Here is a 20,807-nt window from a genome sequence, read left to right as displayed (position 1 = left end):
TGGATACTGAATGGTGTATATAAGTTTAAGAGCGGTGTTGGGACTAACGCGTTATTAAGTAACGCGTTACAGTAACTACGTTATTATTGTGTTAACGAGCACGATAGCTAGTTATTATGCCAAAATCAGGAACGCGTTACTCGTTACTGGGATTTAGATAGGCTCGTTATTCGTTACTTCTTGTGGTGGTATCGCGGAGCTTCCACAGATTCAGTAACATTAGCAAGTGGTGGAGGCCAGCAGGTGGAGGAGGGAAAGGGGAGGCAGGAGGAAAAGAGACCCGAGGCGGCCGCCGGTCCAAGTGTGAACTGAACTTCAGGTAAGAAGTTATGACCTGCAGTCTCTCTGGGTCAGATATAAACCAAGTTTAGGTGGAGTTTATTTTCGTTATTCTGACTTTTTCCGTACTGCGTGCTAGCTAGCATGACGGAGTTTCTATACAGCTGGGTGGGTGCTATGAAGTTAATGATGTTGAACTTTATTTTGTTCATAAGTTATTAGAGTTGCCAACCGTCCCGTCTGGTATTCAGAGAAAATATTACGCGTTTCTTATTGAGGTGAAAAGGAACAGTTTGTCCCGTAATTCAGCTACAATGAAAAAGGCACAAAGCTGGAGTTATTCTGTGTCTTTGCTGCACAGCTGCCTCTTCTTCTCTCACCCTCCCTCTCCTGTTTCTACTTCAATCATGAACCTGATCAATGATCAGCTGATCGGCTTTTCTCTCTTGTTTGTTTATCGCCCACTTTGCGCCAGAAAGAGGAAACCAGCGGATGTCGCGGTAAACAACAGCAGCACGTTTAAGCTTGATCAGCTGTTGTTAGAATTTATTTAATATTAATTTCTAGTATCAGCTGATGTTTGCTGGAGCCACAGCTGCAAAAAAGCTGCTGGTCATGATATGGTTTGGTTATCTGGTGAGAGGGAAACATGAAGATGAAACCAGGAGATGTCCTTACTGAACCATCAGAGCTGAACAGGTGATGGAGAAACAGGTTTACCTTTTAGGTGACATGAATGAGGTGAAGCGAAGTTATGAACTGTTTCTGAGAGACAAATAACACCAGGATCCTTTTCTAAGCAGCTGACAGCTGGTAACTGTGCAGGGGCGGGTCTAGCAAAGTTTTGCCAGGGGTCCATGTAGGGCATTAACGGGGAAAGGGGGGCACAAAGAAATACTTTTCTTTCTTATTCACATTTAAAATGTCTCGCTCTTAAAAAAATAATTATCTGAGTCTTACAACAAACAATTGATAGATTGATACATATATACCATCAGAACAGTGTACATCACTGTCACAACAGTGTTTGTTTTCATTCAAAGTCTTTATGATTTTTCCTATAATGGTGGCCCGGTCTCTAGTCAAATTCGCCGGGACGATTTTTTTTGTCCCAGTCCAGCCCTGTATGCAGCTCATCTGCAGTCTGGTGTTACCTACATCTTCCTATTCAGAAGGCAGAATTTCTGAGTTCTGAGTACAATCAAAAGCACCACGACTGCAGTTTTTGTGTTGGATGTAAAAGGCGCACATGACGCTGTGAGGCGCATCTTCCACTTATCCAAATCAGGGTCACAGTTGGACTGGACCCCTTTGCTGCTGTGATAAGGCGTGAGGCACCATTGAAGGGTCACTAGTTTCTGGAGGGCTAGCACAAAAAAACCATTCACACTCACATTCATGCCTATGACCAAATTAGACTCACCAATTAACCTAACATACATGTCTTTGGACTGTGGGAGGAAGTTGGAGTACTTGGACAAAACCCACAACGACATGGGAACATACGCACAGAAACACACCATCCATCCAGTGGTAATAACTGAAGTGTTCTTCTATTCAAACCAAACTTGTTTTTGAATACATCACTTAAACATTCTTGTAGTAGGCCATAAAACTGTATAATTTTAAAATGAAATAGATCTATAAACCATTTTACTCCCTCATGTACAAAAAGCTCCAGTTAAGCTTCTTCATTGGTACTAGAGCCCAATCAATATAAGATTTTTAAGACCAAAAAACAAAAATTGGTGATTTAAAAATCTGATGTATCAGCCAGTACTGTTTTCTTTTAAACAGAAAACATAAACAGATTTCCCTGGCATTTGTTATGTGCAGTTATTTGCAAATTCTTGCTAAGATATGTTAATGCAGTTTAAAAATATTCTTGCATTATTGTCACAAGTTGTGGATTACTTGTTTCCACCTGACTCTGCACAGTTAAGATGGCTGGTGTGTTCGTGGTGCTTCAAGTACACGTCCTCTGGTAGAAACTATGCAACAGGAACACTCGTGGCATGGTTGAAGGGTGTTCCTCCCATTTCTGACGCTGTTATATCACTAAAGTGGTTCCAAAAGTCAGAGACCGCATTGAAAATCTGTCATGTTTTTAAAGAAACGTAGACAATTCCATATAGAATGAAGAAATACTTAGGATTTATAACATTAACCATAAGGTCTTTACAAGGAGTCTGTCATATCCACAATAAAACATGAGGGTGTTAGACTGGATCCACAGTTCTATACACTACGTCTGTAGAATCCACCTTTGATTCCTTCATTTTATTCTAATGCATTATTCATAGGCAAAGGTATGGAAGCGTATTGAGAGTTCAGTATCAAGTCTTCTTTGGGTGAATACCAAATATTTCCAGCATCAGTTGGCATTAGTAAATCAGCTGTTGCAAAAAGTCTCAGTTAGAATCACTTTGACCCTGCCAATTAATTGGTAGATTAATCATATAATACTAATATTAAGTGAATAATTTAATCAAGCAGCAGGGCTTGGCAACAGTAACCACAGACCATTAACTTGGGTAGAACATTACAGTATTAGTCTAATCACATCTAACAGAACAAGCACACTAATCATAAAGGAACAGAAAGGAGGCCTTGATAGCAGGCCACTCTAGCGTTTACAAAGTACTCTTCTTAACCCCTTACAAAGCAGCAAAGCACACTGAAATGTTGCTGCTTTGTTGGACACAGGAGAGCCTTCAAAGTGTCCTTCATATTGTTATTTTACTCTTATGCACAGACAAGTCTCAATGTGCCAAATCCTTTCCCTTTTAAATACATCCTCTTCATACTATTCCATTCCTCTTTATCTGTGTTCTCGCTTCCAGACTTTCATGGCCTTTGTGGAATTGGCTGGAGAGTTTAATAAGTCTGCAGCAGGCCTTCTTAAAAAAAAATGACTTTCATTGCTCCTATCAGGTGTCTTCCCTATCTATTTTGAAATGAACAGAAAGACTATAGGATATATCCAACCAAGCAACTAATTGAATGTGTTAATAATACAAATATTACACATCTTACAAACCCACTGGAAATAAAACCTGCACACATTACACTGACCAGGGTTAGTCTCAAAGGTGTTACACAATATTGTTAAGATATACTTTAAGCTGCGCACAATGCATCCGCTTAATAATATCTGCTTATGAATGTTTGTTGGCTAAATCATAAAAATGACCTAATTAGATGTTATTTTCCTTATGTTTGTCCACTTGGATAAAAATATTTTAGACATTTTAACACCGAAGCTTAGATGATGTTTGAATATGTCTTGGGTTTGCCCATTTTATCGTCTATCAGCGTATGTAATTTCAATTTTCCAAGAAAGGAAAACATTTCAATTCCTATCTAGTGTTTAGCGTCAATGTTTTGCTCTTGAGTGACACCTCCGACAGTTTCAGTGGCAGACTAAAATTACACATTGTTCTTGCAGGAGCTCTCTAATGGCAAAGCACTCTAGTGTTTTGCAAGGAGAAAACAAAGCATTTAATGAAATCAGCGATCAAATGCGGATGTTTTTCAGTGACAGTTTTGAGAATGGAGATATAAAATGGAACTTATTACAGAAAAAAGAGGCAGAAAGCAGACCTAAGCCATACCAGCTCAAAATGCCAATACTTCATTAACTGAAAACCTTGGAGAAAGAAATAATCCTTTACTGCAAGCCAAGAAAATGGTGTTCGGTCTGACAGCTGATAAAATAAAATCTGAATGTTGAGGCATTTTGGATTGGTTTTATTTGCATGCACGTATGGATATGTCTATTTGTATTACAAGCACGTGTCTGTCTGCATGTGTACTGTCAAGGAGCACTTGACATCATAGGAGAGGTATGGGTTGAAGGTAGCAGAAGGGGATTTGGTCAATTACCAGCCTGCAGCCTCAGCATCAAGTCCAGGGGATTAGAGCAAGGACTGGGGTCCAGGAAAGAGATGTGCAGGCACACCAAGAGAAGGGGATCAGTGTGTGTGTGTGTGTGTGTGTGTGTGTGTGTGTGTGTGTGTGTGTGTGTAAAGCACTGGTCAAACAGCAAAATCCAACAACGAAGAGGTATCTTGTCATATCACAGGGGAACACCCTCAAGGTCACTGAATTTCACAGAACAGGTGATGGGTTGGCACTATAGGACACTGAAAAATACACTTTTAAAGAAAACATTAGTTAATAAGAAAAGTGTGCAAGTTTACTAGACTAGCTGAAATCCTTAAACTAAATGAAGGATAGATGTTGAAGATATTGGCTGATATTGGTTTTGTCTGACATATTTTGCCTCCTGTCCTTACCCAAGATAAGATAAATAATATTTGTTTCATTGTGGAAATAAGCTGTAAAAGTACAACTGAACAATGTCAGAAGCATGATGAGTTCATTAAGCAGCATGCCGCTACCTATGTGCATTTCGCTGCATTACATGGAACTTGAAACCCATTTATTGCATATCTTTCTACTGAAACCCAATTTATTATAATATTTCTTTCTCTTCATATAGCAATCAAGTAAGGATATGATGACAGTTGTGGCAGTAAATCAGATTTTCTGGTGGGTAAGCCTTTCAAGCTGGCTGGCCTCTGAGTGTCCAAAGGACTGGTGCCTCCTCAGAAAACAACACTGGCTATCAACCCAATCCAATTGCTCAACTGTAGCACTGTTACCTGGCAACAGCTTTCTCTTGCCTCCTTTGGAGGTAGCAGGATAATATGAGATAAAGAAGAATGAATTGTTTCATTATTAATAATAATTAATTATTGTACTAATTACATTTATAATAGAAAATAATTTATCTTGCACATTTTGAAATCTTTTGTAAAATGTTTTCTTGATTTATCCTTAGAGACTATATGATTATATTTGATTATACTCTTGCTATAGGGTCATTCTTATTCAAAACAAAGGAATATCCTAATGTGTTCATCTTAGTGTCAGATTATGCTAACAATATGCTTTTTTAAATTTTTTTTGCAATTTAATACACACTTCAGGTTTTTTTTTTAAATTTATTTATTATCTATGTGTTTTTGCTTAGTGCTTGCCATTTTTGCTGTTGTGTATGTCAGGCTTTCTGTTCAGAACCCTGAAAGTTCCAATTAAAAAGTTTCTTTTTTCTTCTTCTTTTTTTTCACAAAATTGTGGAGTCATGGGACCTTGCAATAGTTCCAAAAGTTAGCAACATACGCTAGGTTCTTAACATCCTATGTTTAGAAAACAAGTCTGTATGGTAGTCAAAGGAGCTTGGAGAAAAGCGTCTGGACTTCTTTAAGTTACTTGAAGACGTTTCACCTCTCATCCGAGAAGCTTCTTCAGTTCTAAGGTCAAATGGTGGAGAGTCCCAGATATAAACCTAGTGGGAGTTTCCCCCCACAGAGGGACAAAAGGACCCCCTGATGATCCTCTAATCGCCTGAGCCAAGGTGTGAAACTGGGTGTGGGTCCCAATCAGCCAGAGTTTCGGGTGTGTTCATTGTGAAACCTGGCCCCACCTTATCATGCGAATTTCTGAGGTCAGATGGCCCAGGATGTGAGTGGGCGTTAAGGCGTCTGGGAAGGGATCTCAAAACTGGATTATAGATGGCAGAGAGTTGGTGTCGTAAACCCCCGCCTCTGTTCAAAGATGGTCGCTCACAGTGGACATAGATGGCTTCTTTCACTCCTCTTTCAATCTGGGACTCTTCACCAATTGCTCTTAGAACTGAAGAAGCTTTTTGGATAAGAGGTGAAACATCTTCAAGGAAAGTTAAAGAAATCCAGATGCTTTTATTTCCAAATTTCATAGACTATGATGTAGGGGTGGGTTTTTATAATCGATTCATCGATTAAAATCGATTCTGGCTTGGATAACGTAAAATCGATTCATTAAAATCCTGAATCGATTTTTTTAATATAAATTTATTTTGCCCGAAATGCCAGAATCTCTGGTGACATCTCACAAAATTTCAAGAACCACCAAACAGTTAAGACAGTAAATGAGAGCAGGTACACGGATTCTGCACATAGACTTAAACACACAGCGCGACCCGCGGATCAGAATCAGTGAGATGTCGCCTTTCTCACGGTCGGGGCTGAAAGCCGACAGCTCGCTGATTCTGATCTGTCGGCAGGTCCGCGCTTTGTGTTCACGCCCTTTATGAGCCGATTCTAAAGCTGTTAGTTTGATCTCTCTCCAAACAATATTGACCGAACCAGCAGCAGAAGAAGATCCAAACGCTTCACATAAACATCGTCATGAATTCACTCTGACTTTTACTGTTTTGCTTCCACCGCGATGCACAGCTCTCTCTCTCTCTCTCCCTCTCTCTCTCTCCCTCCCTCTCTCTCTCTCTCTGTACTTCAAGAACAGTTTCGCTTTCTTCATTATTCGCTTGCTTGTTACACAAGTCTACTGTTGTTTACAGCGCTGTCAGCCGCTGTTTTTTTCCCTTTTACATTCTTCCGAAAAGAAAACCTCATTTCTGCTGTTCAATACTGAATAAATTTAAACTTTTTAAAATTATTCAAAATGCAAAACGCTTAACCGTGTCTCTAATAAAACCGCTGTAACTTCAGAGGTGATGTTCATATGTTGATTAATGGTTTTCTTTCGTTTTTGATGTACTGCAGAATATTTTTATAAAATCCCAGGCCAGGAAAACCACCTTCATGTTTTTCTGTGTTTTATCTTCAGCTACTTTGACACAAAAGCATCTGCTGTGATGCTCACACCTTTGATAAAGTCTTGCGAGTGTCAGCTTCCTTTTTATAGATACAAAAATATGTAAATGTACTGATCTGAATTATAATATTTCTGACTGTCAAAATTTCCCAGATTTAAATCGAATTAAATCGAATTAAATCGAATCGTGGATCGAATCGATTCGGGACCTTGTGAATCGGAATTGAATCGATTCTAGAAATCAGTGACGATACCCAGCCCTACTATGATGACCTGGATGACTGAGAACCTTCACAGACTTATTAGCACATGCTTCAATGCATGAGCTACTTGCAGGAACTATTTGAAGGCTACATGATCCACGTGACAAATTGAAATCTGAACCCCTGCTGATATGATAACTGTTAATCCAATTCTACAGCAACATCACGCCACAATTAATCAGGTGTAATAAACCAAATTCTAGGCTTCAAAGAATGGACATTTGGATGAAATTGACAGGGATGAAAATATTTATTGGGTCTATATTATTTATTTGCTGTTTGATTTAATTTGTACTGAGACGCTGACGGCTAAAGCAAAACGATCGGACAGATGGGAGCTAAAGATTACTATAGTTGTGCTATCCAAACTTTTAGAGTTTAGAGCCGACTTATTGTTATCTCAGTTTTGAAATCCAGTCCAGCTGGGTACAGTAGGTGCCTGCAGTTCAGGTGTTTGTGAGGTATTTGTAGTTTTTTGTTTGTGGAGTCACCGTGAAGAAACAGAAAAAAAGCCTAACACCTACAGTATATTCCTGCCATGTCATGCCCATAGCATTCTCAGTTACTGCCTCCTGGTTGCAGTATTCATGCAGCCTTTACCTAAAGCCCTATCTCCAGTGAGTCAGGTATGTTGGCTCCTTCATCAAATTACCTCAGCAGCAGGCTCGATGTGTAGATAAGGTCGGAAACCAAGGAAGTAAGGACTCCACCCTAATCACATCATTGAGATCTGCTGCTGCTTCCCATGGCAGACGTTTTCACTAGTTTTGCTTCAAGGCTGACAGCAACTTGTTCACCCTCTTTCACTCTGAAGAACAATAATCCACCTCTGAGGCCAAATATCACAGCCCACACACAGCCTGAGGGTTTGTTTTATGCCTTTACTCCTTTCAATGTTCTCCTGAAATTTCTTTGTCTGTTGCAGTACTGCAATTCTATTGAAACCTAGATACCATTGTATATATTGATAAAAATAATAATTATTTTAGGGTTTTTTTTATTTTATTTTATTTATAATAGTATTACAATAGCAGTAATGGTTATTGATTTAGTTTATGTGGATATTTTATTTTATATTTTACTATGGATTTAAGTTTATTATCAAACCACTTATAGTGTGTTAGTTGTAAATACTAAGTTGTATGAATGGCCTGCCTGTCATTTAAAAACCCCATACCACTGCTGGGGAATTACGGGTTTTTTTGCTAATTACTTTTTAAATTGTCCATCCATACATTTTCTGCCATTTATCCAGGACTTATCTGACTTATGTCAGGGCAGCAGCCAAAGGAGAGAAGCCCAAACCTCCCTCTACCCAGCAAACTCCTTCATTGTAGCTGGAGGTATTCCCTGGCCAGCTAAGAGACGTATTCTTAGTGTGTCCTGGGCCTATCACAGGGCTTTCTCCTTGTAGGACTTGTCCAGAACACCTTATCCATCCTATTCTAATCTGATACACAAACCACCTCAGCTGGAGAAGTAGTGGCTATACTCTATCTCTATGATAGCCACAGTTCAAGTAAAACAGATTTCCACAATTGTATCCACAATGTTATTCTGTTGGTCAAAACCCATGCTCAGCTCTTTCATTTCCACAATGGACTGGTACAGTGTGCCCATGTCAAAGGTTACAAAGAGCAGCTATAGACACTGTCATTGTCAATGTGAATGTTAACGACTCCAGTATGCAGTCACGATGGAGTCATCAGGTGGAGTACCCTCCAGCACTGCATCCAGAGATTCAAAGAAGGTTGGGTACTGTGGACTGTCATTTGGCATATAAGCCATGATGCATTCCACAATCCGAATACTCAGGAAAGCAATCCTGTCATCCACTGGGAAAAATACCAATGTACAGGCAGTGAGCTGTGTGATACCCACGATACCCACCCCTACCTACTGCCTCTTGCTGAGGGAAACTCCAGACTGGATCAGTCTAGCACCTCTCAAGGAAACTGGTTCCAAAGCTAGAGCCATGTGTTGAGGTGAGCCTAAATATATCTAGCCAGTAGCTAGACTCCATGTCCCAGTAGCTCTTTGTATTAACATCACCCATGATGTATTTGGTGTGGGAGAGTTTACCAGGGGCAACCCCCCCTAACAAAATAGCCACTGGGATCAGTTGGACAAATAAACCCCTCCACCATGATAAGGTGGTAGCTCACAGATTTTTTTAATTGTGTTTTTGTCAAGTAACTGTCGACTGCAATATGGGTGAAGGGCTCACACTGATAAGTGTAGAAAAGCTGAAGAGGCAGATTGATAAGAAGGGCTCATGAATGTATCTTCATTCTTCTTTTCACTGATTCAGAAAGTGCTATTTATGCACGCAACTGAAATTCTGTTTGCACTTACTCGTTTAATAAATGTCAAGCGTAATATTTAGGTAACATTTTACTATTAATACTGAACGAGATATATATTATATACAGCTCTTCAGCAAGCGTTTTCACCATTTTTTGGTTAAAATAAATTGTTGTGAGCGGTAGCATGGCCATGTGCATTCCCACAAACAGAACTCGTGTTTCCAAATTAAAATTGTGTGCCTCAGAAGCCTCAGTTTGCCTCTGTGAAAGACACCTGTCACACCTCTCAGAAGTCGCTGTGGTGACGCAAATGGAATTTCATAACAGTATGAGCTGTGTCACATTAGTGTTTATTTTTTGCCTCCAAGCACAGAAATAAATATAGATTGTGCCAAGTTTAACTCGCATACTTTTACTCAGTCTCCAGTGCACCCGCATTCAAACACAGACAAGTCATAAAGTTAAAGTGAGGATGCTATTTAAAGGCCAAACACTGAATTATTTCTTGTCGGTGACATTTTTTCTCTGTGAATGAATGAAAGTACCATTTCAAATGATTTACCCGAGGCAAATCGTGTTCTTAGCACTGAGCTGTATGAACGTTGTACCTCATGTCAAAAGCTGTGAAGCCTAAGTAACTGTAGCTTGTTAATAATTTATATTTTGCTTCTCTGAGTGGAAACTGGCGATCTCACCTTGTTCAGCCTGATATCTCTCACTGAATAGTGAAGAAGTCTATGAAGCAATAATGAAAAAATGAAAAAAATTAAAAATATGCTAAAAATAAATGGTCAACAAGTTCTTTTGAATACGGTATAGAGAGAGATCCTTTAATATTCTACTTTTAAGACAGTAATAGGATGATTTTGTAATTGTCTGTATGTAGCTCTTAAAATAATGGATAAACTATTTCAGTCTGAGTACAGCTGCAGGAGGTTTTGGCACATCCACTGGCTAATTTGTTTAGTGCAGTTTACAAGTGATTAAAGGGACCGAAAATCCTGAGCTGAAATAGATATGTTCAGTGTGTCATCTGCATAACCACAATAGGAAATAATCAAATGGTCTTCACTGTCTGCAGTGAACCTCCTCTGTGGGGATACAGGAGGTTTTATTCCTTACAGTTGGATACATAGCCAACTATGTATATCTATTTTCCTTAATAAATGAAAATTCTTCACTAATTCTATAAGACTTCATCAAAATAGAATGCATGCTTTTTCCCTTTAGGTAAACACCAACTAATTGCAATAGTTGCATTGACACCTCTGTATGAGTAAGAATTTTCCTGCAGTCTCTCAGCAACTCACTAAATTCAAAGCCAATTGCCCCATTTTAATACATTTTCCACCAAAGCCAAAGATTACTGCTCTGTGTATAGCACTGACTGACATAGTCAAACTTTTCTGGTTGTACTTTCATTGCAGGAGACCACACTAAGAAGCATTTAGTTGGTGTTTTTGTCAGTAGACAGAAGTGTGCTGGTGAGATGAAATAAATGCTGTGAAACAGTTCAACTAGGAGTCATGCTGAGTTAGTGTTTTACTGAAATCATTTATTTGTGACGGGTTGTTTATGTTGTTGTCTAACACATACCATCTCTGTTTTTTACCTCGCATGCTTTTTGAAAAGTAGCAACTCTGAAAACATAAATGATCTTTGTGGGTGTAAGTATAAAAATAGCAGCGGCTTAAAATAACTTAGAAAACTTAGAAAGGTATAACTTTAAAACTTAAGTTGTTTTGTTTTTACTTCCTGTATTTTCTAATGTAGCCAACTATTAAGATTTGTCCAATTTAATTACAGCAGAGTGAATGCATTGCATATGTGTTTGTGTAATCATAACATTTGTGTCAGAGTAGTTTGACTTGTCAAGTGCAACTAACTCAATTTGAACTAAAAGGTTAATTGCTCAATCGCTCAGGTTTTTATCTTCCATTGTGTAGTGGTTAACACACTTGCAAGCAAGCAAAATATCACTGGTTCAATTCCAGATGATAACACAAAGCTCCTTTGGACTGGACCGGATAATCGATTCGGCATTATATAAATAATATTTACAATTTTTTTTTAAATATCATTACAGGTTAGCGGCACACAGTCACAATAGATAACGGATATATATATTACCTTAAGGTTAGACTGGATCTAAATGAAAGAGCCAGTCACAACAAGTCACAACCAAAGAAGCGAGTATCCAGAAAAATGGTTTTGTTCTACCCGAATTATCATTTTATTTATTTAATTTTTGTTTTTGAGAAACAAAAAGGTTTATTCTTCTTCTAAGTGGACACATCCCAGAAGTGCTTTTCCAGATAAAAGCTCTCTGGGCTCTTTATCCAGGAGCAGGACTATGGTACTGTAAAGAAGAGAAGCTAACCAGGATTACAGACAGACAGAGAGAAAGAGATGAAGATGAGAGAGGAAGAGGGCAACTTCCTGTGTGTGTGTGTGTGTGTGTGTGTGTGTGTGTGTGTGTGTGTGTGTGTGTGTGTGTGTGTGTGTGTAAAACTGTAAAAACAAACTAATGAAAACGTCCTTAAGCTTCATTTTCCAAATAAAAAAAAAAGTACATTAGAGTTTATGGTGAACCTCTTGTATTGTGATGGTTACTTTTCTTTTTTTATTTCTTTTTTTTATTAAGCTACAGTGTAAAAAAGAGAACATTTGAGCCAGGGGTCTTTAACTCACTGATCTGGGTGCATCTTTGGGGTTGTATCAGAAAAAGCATCTGGTGTTAAAATCTGTCCTGAATCGAACATTTAGAACAGGGGTCTCAAACTTATGAGCTGTGGGCCACTGCTGGCAGTGTCATCTCATGTGAGGGCCACTTTAGTACAAAGACAAACAAACAAGAAAACACCCACAAATATTTCCAAAAATGCTTGCTTTTTTAAATTTCCACTATTGTATAACAAGACAAAACTGCAGACATGAACACATTTTTTTCTCGCTCTTAATTAACTGAACCCTTTCATTAACCTACCAAATAAACAAATTGGTCTTCTCTTTCTTGCCAGACACGTGGGAGCACTTGTGCTATAATTTTGTTCGTATTTAACAAAATAAATGCAGACATTAGTCTTTGAGTGCTAGTGAAAATTGTCTCCATTACAAATAAGTCTCTCACTGAACTAACACAGCCAGTACCTCAACATGTTTCTGCTCTCTGCTCATATCGCCTTCATATTAACTCATTTTTGGCTTTTTAAGGAACTTATTTTACCATTACAGTCAACAACAGCAAATCCTCCCTAACAAAAAAGTAACTTCAAGGGCCAAATTGCATTATATTTTGTCTCTTCAATATACGAGTAGGGGTGATGTGGGCTGCAAGCGGCACCCGGGCTGCGAGTTTGAGACCCCTGATGTATCTGAAGTGGTGATTAGTTACAGCCTAATTAAAGAATTCCTACGTAAATAAATAGTATGAAGATTCTCCTTGGATGATAAAAATGTATTTATGATTGAAAACAGAGCCTAACATGAGAAGTTTTCCATAAGGTTCAAAGGTTAGAGATAACACACAATTACACAACATGAGGAATGTTCTATTTGAAATGCACCGTGTTCCTTTCATCATTGGACAGTAACGCAAACGACAAGAAATAAAAGCTTCACTGCTTCAGTACAGTCATTCAAATATTTAACTTTATGGTTTTTAGATGATAACATTTCACATTACCAAACTGTCATGGATGTAGTTATCTAGATCAACACGTAGAGATTTGCAGGTACATTAATTTATTAAGTGGTTACAGCAGCGTTCGGTTAAGAGGGTTTAAAGCTTTAGCGGAAAATGCTTGAAAGACATACGCAAAGATTTACTCGTTCATATCGAGTTTACTTGCGCACATACAATCTGTAGAGGTCAGTCCAAGTTGGTCCCATCGTCTTTTTTTATATTTGTTTCTTAAAAATGAGAACAAACAGTATCTTTTACAGTATATAAAGTCAGTACACAGTTGGTGGTGTACGTTTATCTGTGTGCAGGCGTGAGCACTGTTTCAATCTTTTGTGTGTGCCATAGACAAGAATGGTTAACAGCTAAGCAGTGCAGAGCAGGAGGTGCCGAGAGTGACATGCAGTGCAGTGTAGAAAACTTGGCTATGGTTACAAAAACCAACTCAGCTCTGGAGCGTGCTCGTACACTGTGGATCATCAGCCTTAGTCCCAGTATGTTTCCTTTATGAAATATCTTCATGAGTGCTTTACTCTTACTGGAATCCAGCTGGGGTTATTTACTGTACTACAGGGGTCACTTCTGGCTTTATGGCTCTGCCCCTGGGTCCTATCACCTCTCCAGAATGATATATCTTCACTAAAACATGATTACCCCAGCTCAGTGTCCCACACTGTTAAGAGGGCTTCCATAACTTTATATTTGTACACAGCTGCCATAACATGGTATTATGTACAATACCTGCAGTTTGGATGTACAAGTTTGCCACTTTGTACATCTTTATTTTTCTCACTTGTGTGCTCACTTTGGCTTGGGAAAAGTGGAAAGGCATGATAGATGAGCTGTCTCATTTGCCCAGTTCCACTGTCTTCGCCTTCTTGTCTCGAACACACACACACACACACACACACACACACACACACACACACACACACACTTCTTACTTGTTCTTGTCATTGGCTACACTGCTTGTTTGAAAGCACGTTTGGCGATTGCAGAGTGAGCAGGGCAGCTGATAACACTCAGGAGCAGGAGATACACTTGTCAGAATCCAGGATATTAACAAACAAACCTTGGGAGACTGAGCCCTATTGATTGTGTTTATTCCTCTGGCACCTTTTTGCCCGTCGCCTTCATCCGCTAGTCTGGACATTTAAGCTCTGTTCCAGATCTTGTGCTGGGACCTAAAATAAAGAAAAAGGCAAAGGCCCCCACAGTCCAACTGTTCTGGCCAGGATTCCTGCTCTGCTCCATGTGTTTCAGACTGAGGAAGCTTTTTTTCACCACACACATCTAATGACAGCAATCTTGCCAATATGGATGAGAGCCTATTCTGGGCCGCTTTGTTTATAGTTGGCACCAATATACGAGAACTCTGACCAACAGCTTGTTGGACTGAGGTATAAATTGTCCTCTCTTGACTTTTTGCATTTTGAGTAAGCTCGCAAAATGTATATTTTCATGATTTTAAGAAGGCATTTTTAAAAAAAGAGAGCCCACCTATGAGGAGGACAAGACAGCTTTATTTTCTTCGGTCTTCATTTCACCCAAATAAATCTTAAAACATTTTCAAATCCTGTATGTCACAGTGTTACATATGGGCGTTAGCTTCCATAATGTTTACATTAATGTTTAGATTTCCATTTAACCCCCCCCCCCCCCATTGGTCTTAGCAACTACTGTATGCTTTCTTTAATACTTAATACTTTTCTTTAATACTTCTCACCTACGAGCTAATGTAATAGCTCCACTCTTTTAATTGGAGCTTTGCCCCCACAGCATAGATCAATATTTCAAACGGAAATTATGTATGTTTTTCCCCCTCTCTCTCATTTATTTTGAATCACCTATTGAGCATTGGATCAGATCCAAAGGAGTGTGGTGATTGGTGGGTCTAATTAGTTAGTCTGTGTATAATGTACAGTATAGTTAGCATGATATGTTGGAGAGCTATGTCATTCTTTTAGCAGGTAACAAAAAGCACAAGCAAGCTCTAACTTGCTGTGATGTTGCCTTTACTAGATCTTTATTCAGATTGAAGTGTATGTGAGTCGTGTGTATGTTAGTGAACTGTTGAATACAACTATCTTTCTTTATTGTACCCATAGTTTTTTTTTTAACCTCTTTGCAAGATTGCTTTTATTTAATAAAAATAGGCTTAATTGGATAATCGGGTGTTTTGAGAGTCAGAGATGCAGAATAAATGCAGCCAAGGAGAATCTTTTTTTTTTTTTAATTAACTCGTTTTTTAAATGAGTTTGAATCCCGCTGAAGGATGAGTTATTTGCACAGGAGAAATGAAAGTGAATGTCAAGAAGTTAGCTGTTGCATGAAAGAGTCTCTTTTGACCTTTAAGACCTTTTTATAACACAATATTAATGCTGACTTTTATACAGCCTTGATAGTTGTTTTCTTCCGTCTCAATTAGCAGCCCTGTGTTAAGGCTTATGTGTGAAACAGTGCTCTGGTAGACCTCAAATGCTAATTGCATTCTGACTTTTCTTTTTTCTGTGTGCTATTATATGTCATTTTGTCTTGACTATTTTTTATGCGAGCAGGAGTACGGTGCAAGCGACATTTGGCTTTGCTGTTTAAACTGATCCATCTTTTTCCTTTTGTCTTTTCTTGTTCCTCGCTTACAGGTGATTCATCGCAAGTTGGTAAGTCAACATCTTTCTTTGTTTTTGCCACATGTACGCTCACCTCGATTCCGCGACAGTCGATCGGTTGCAGACGACCTTTATTACACAGTGTAGTCGGCTGTGTGTGAATGTTTATATCCACGCAAACCACCCGCTAATTATCCTTTTGAATTCTGCACTGCTAGTGTACACTGAGCAATGAAACTGTTGAATAGAAACACATTCCTCTTCCTGCCTTTCACCCTCTCATTTATATTCTTTACACATCACACTTATTTGATTTTGTGTACTATATTACCTTCTATAGTTGTTTGCACTGTATATTGAATGGGGATTTCTAACAGTTTACTGTGAAAAGATCAAACTCTAAATTCCTGCTTTGGGAGTCTGATGAATTGCACCGCCTTGTAATGTAGATGCAAATTTTAAAGCTCCCATTGAGTGACTAGCCAGTTTGGGAACCCAGACATAATTCTGTTTGAATAATGTATGTTACTGCACTGGCTTTCTTATCATGATATAAAATTCAAGGAGTTGTTCCTTTTTTAGTTTCAACCTCATAAAATGATTCATGCAGGGGCTCAGAGTCTGATGTATGGATTTTAGTAAAAGATTCTTGTTACTTTGGTCATGAGCTTCCATTCATTTATTACCATAGTTTAGTGCTTTCCTTTTTATAATGGGCCATTAATGGCTGCCCTTCTCTTTGCTGCCTACTGCCCAAAATTTAAAAAAGTGAAGCTCTGAGAGGAAATTCAGAGTTATCGTCAAATTCTATTTGTTGTCTTGTTCTTTGCTTGGCCTGAGGTGCTCTGAGGGGTGTGCTGTGAAGCAGGATGAATGGGTTAGTGAGATATGCTGATTTGTTGCCAAGTCTCTTTTAAACTGATTGTTTTGAGCATGCAGAACAGATTAGAAAACTGCTTGGTGTGCATTGCATTTCTTTCATCGAAACACAGTGTCAGACTCCAATGCACTTCTTCAGCTGCATTTCGCTTACACCAGGTTTTATATCCTTCGTGTTTCTCCGCAACTTGTTACTCCTGACTGAAGAGTCAAATGACACATTAAATATCCTCTTTTATGTGAGCATGCATGGCACCTTAAGAAGAACGCGTGGGTTACATTGCCTCTGATAAGGGTTTTAGGTTCTGTCCAGGAAATGCCAAGAAAAGCTGTCTTCATTGAACTCATTTAGTTCTACAGCTCTCAATAGTGTCAAATAATTTATTTTAACATAGATCGATGCTTTGTCTATAAATATGTCTTTAAATATGCTGACATGTCACAGTACGCTAGATTTCTGTAAACACTTAATTTTAAATCAATGGGCGTAAAACAGATGAAGGATTGGGATAGGGGTACGACAGCAGCCGCGGTCAGACTAATGAGATGTATCAACACCTCGCTGAAACAGTTAGAAAATGAGATGTGTGAATTTAAAAACTCTAGCTCGCAGCACTTTGTAGCAGTAAACTATTGCTTTAGTGATGTGTCAGTGTTATCACTTCCCTCCTAATAATTAGCTTTGTCTCGCTGCAGTACCCACTATGCATTATGAACCTGCAATAGTAATCTACAGCACAGCAAAATGTGTAGCATGTAATGAGAAAAATAATGTGCAGTTATTCTCACATAGCGGTGATAAAGAGGTTTTTAACCCATTCTCTGGGGTGTATTTTCCCCTGTGAGTTCTGCACTGTGGTAATTGAAGCATGTCTCCTGATCCTCATGTGGTTAATGTGTGTGTGCGCGCGTGTGTGTGTGTCAAGGTTTGTCCAGCGAGTGTTTGGCCCAGAGATCTGATGCTGTCTGAATACTAATTTGAAATTTTGTCTGACTGCGGCAGCTTGGAAACTGGGTGGGGACTAGAGGTTTAGTTAGGGACAAGTTCATCCCAAGGGTTACTGTGCAGAGTGGAGAGCACATCAGGTCCTTACCACCCACTAAGAATCAAGATTCAAAGTGGGGGAAGAGATTAAAACTGATTCAAATTTGATCTGGAAAGCTGGTGCAATTTGAGTTTCGTCGTTATTTAAACCACTGGGCAAAGAACAACGCTATACTTTGTTTTGATTTGTGATATAAGCTATTTCTGCACCAGTCTGCAAAGTCAACATGGCTTTGGTCCTGTAGATATTGGAGGATTCACTAAAATGTAGCTACTCATCAGCTCATCTGGTTCTGCAGACTCTGTTTCATGCAATATTTAATTAGTGAAAAGGTTGCACTGTAGCCCATATGCCCAACCTAAATCACTCAGGCTTTCTTTAAACATAAGCTGTATATAAAATAATACTTCATTGATTACTTGATAGACACAGTCACACTGTCTTGAAAGGCAGTAACAACTTGCGATTGCAGCACTTCACATTGCAGCTTTCTAAAAGTCAGTCGATTGGTCCAAACGTACAGTGCTTGTTTTCTTCAAGTTTGTTTCAAACTTGATAAGCTGTCAAAATACTAGTGCGGTGTACAGATTTGCACATACGCTGACATCTTTCCCATGGGATTTTGTCAGAACTCATTAAGTACAGTTAAACCTATATAGGAAAGAATGTCTCATCTATCTCCACAGCCATTTGCCAGTGTTGAAATGTGTATTATTGCCACTAGTTATTGTTGTATTTTTGTACAGGGTCCAGTTTTTTGTTTTTTGTGTTTTGTTTTTCTTTTCCCTGTCAGGTTTATGAGGCAGGTTGTGGCAGAGATAATTGTTGTCCCTTAGATGTGGAGGCAGGGAGGCTGACTATAAGCAGAGATCCTTATCCTATTGCTGTATTTCATTCTGACTCAAAAAAAAAAATGGCTTTGGCAGAAGCACAGACATCTTTCTGTGTACCTCGCTCTCTCTCTCAAGCCTTGTTCACCAGAGATCAGATGATTAGCATCTCTTCCCCTTTTTCTCTCTCCTCCCTTTGAATGCCAACCTCAGGCGAGTCAGAGCCAGAAAAAGCCTCTTCATGCTTGCCGATGCTGCAATGGGATTGGCCGACTCACCACACATGGTACAAAGAATGCTCGGTTAACCACACATCCACAGTTTGGAATAGAAAATGAGGGATTCAAGCTGGTGGATGGTGCCACTTAGAAAGTGGAATTTTTTGTTTGTTTGTTGGTTTTATACAAGTAAAATGTTTTATACACAAGTTCATTGAAAACTTGTTAAGGCTTTGAGTTTTTATGTTTTTGCTAAAAACATTGTGCCAACAATCAAATGCATTCAGATGTAGCACCTTTAAAACTGAAAGTAATTTGTTGTGGAATAAATTGCATGGCAGCCTAAAACTGCGTTTCTGCCAATAACTAATATTCTGATGGACCTTTTGGATCCAGATATTCAAATGAAGCATTAATTCTATTTTGACAATGAAAAACCATCATTGCATCAAAATAATGTTAGAGTCTGCACAAAACTAGGTACCTCCACCAAGGAAGTGCCTAATATATGTGGATATTCTAAAAATGACATCATGTTATTATGATCTTATGTACATTACAATAACAGGCTGTAAATGTCACGGTCTGGCTGGCAGACCGTGGGGAGATGGGGAAATAGGACCCAAACGCCGGACTCTTCAGTGCAACAGTGTTTATTTACAAGGTGGTGAAGTAAACAACAATAAATCCCCAGTTTCCCAGACTCCCGTGTAGTGTCTTGTTCCCAAAAGTCCCCGTGTAGTGCTCTCTGCCCCAGTGTCCCTGCACTCCCCGTGCTCACTGCTCCTTCTCGTCCCACACTCCTCCTGAGGGGAAAACAATAGAGGCAGCCGTTAACACTTATCCCAGCAGGCATACACTCACACTTGACTTGTTTGAAGACTGACGTGTAGTCAAACGCAATAATCCAGCGTCGGTGGAAGCTCCATCGCTCATCTAAATAGCTCCCCCGATGAGCCCAGATGAGGAGCAGGTGTGCGGCCAGGACTTCGGGTGTGGCCAGCCCTCAAGTTAGACCACGCCCCCAGGGCTGAAGGTGCCTGTAACTTGGCCACAGCAGAAAGGCAAAACACACACACACACACATACCTGCCTACATACAGATGTGCATAGGGGCAGTGCAGACAACACACCAAATAATAATAATAATAATAATAACAGCAATAACAATAATAGTCACAGTCCCCACTGCCCACGGACCCCGAGTCCCCAGAGCCGGGTCCGTGACAGTAAATGTCTAAATAGCTAACAATTTAAATTTATTGCTAACATTAAAATACATTTAATGGAACAATAAAATGAAAAAATATATATAACCTTTTAACCAAACTTCACATTTTCAACGTAGCATAACTAGCATATTGATGTACGTCTGGCCTGTACAGGCTCAGTCCTCATAATAAAAGCCACATTAACTGCACAATTTGTTAAGAATGCCCCTTGTGGTTTTAATCCACTGGGGCTTCAGTTTCTCAGATGATGGAAGCACTTGGGGATTTATGCTTTTGAACATTTGAACATTTTGTAAACCATTTACTTAGTTGATACCTTGAAAGAAAGATGTGTATTTTGCACATTTCTGTTACATTTGTTTTAAAAAGCATGGCAAACAGGACAAAAATAACATTCCATTATACCTGGAAATGTAACCAATACTTAAGGTATTCCCTGCCTCCTGATAAATAACACAGGATAGGAAGAGCACAACAAAATGGGCAATCCACAATAAAAACTCAAGCCTGTGGCCAAATTTACATACTAAAGGAGAATGGTAATGAGATAGCTACCTGAGATAATTACTACTCAAGGCGTCCGGCTCTTATACTTTACCACAGGGAATCGGTTTAACTCACTACAATTAAATGGGCACTCATTTGCTCCATTTGAGGCACCATTTATGCCATTTTATGCCCCACTGTGTCTTAATTGAGTGTTGACTTAAATATGAAAATTTTGAGCCAACAGAAGTTTAAGGATGCAGATTTGGATATCTAATGGATGGATATTCTTCTATTTAAGATTATTAGAAAAAAAA

At 39.0% G+C, this 20,807-nt stretch overlaps 1 protein-coding gene across 11 annotated transcripts in view; it reads left to right on the top strand.

Moving 5' to 3' along the window:
* nrxn2b (neurexin 2b) overlaps nucleotides 1–20,807 on the top strand; it is a 698,285-nt gene that overhangs the window by 219,898 nt on the left and 457,580 nt on the right. For all 11 annotated transcript variants that reach the window (XM_082527645.1, XM_082527647.1, XM_082527643.1 and 8 more), the window contains one exon: nucleotides 15,833–15,850. In XM_082527645.1, the coding sequence (XP_082383771.1) occupies nucleotides 15,833–15,850 (18 nt within the window). The remainder of the gene's footprint in view (nucleotides 1–15,832; nucleotides 15,851–20,807) is intronic.

Source organism: Aulonocara stuartgranti (assembly GCF_965226115.1).
Source record: "Aulonocara stuartgranti genome assembly, chromosome: 3".
Taxonomy (NCBI): domain Eukaryota; kingdom Metazoa; phylum Chordata; class Actinopteri; order Cichliformes; family Cichlidae; genus Aulonocara; species Aulonocara stuartgranti.
This window is presented reverse-complemented; position numbering and strand designations above follow the sequence as displayed.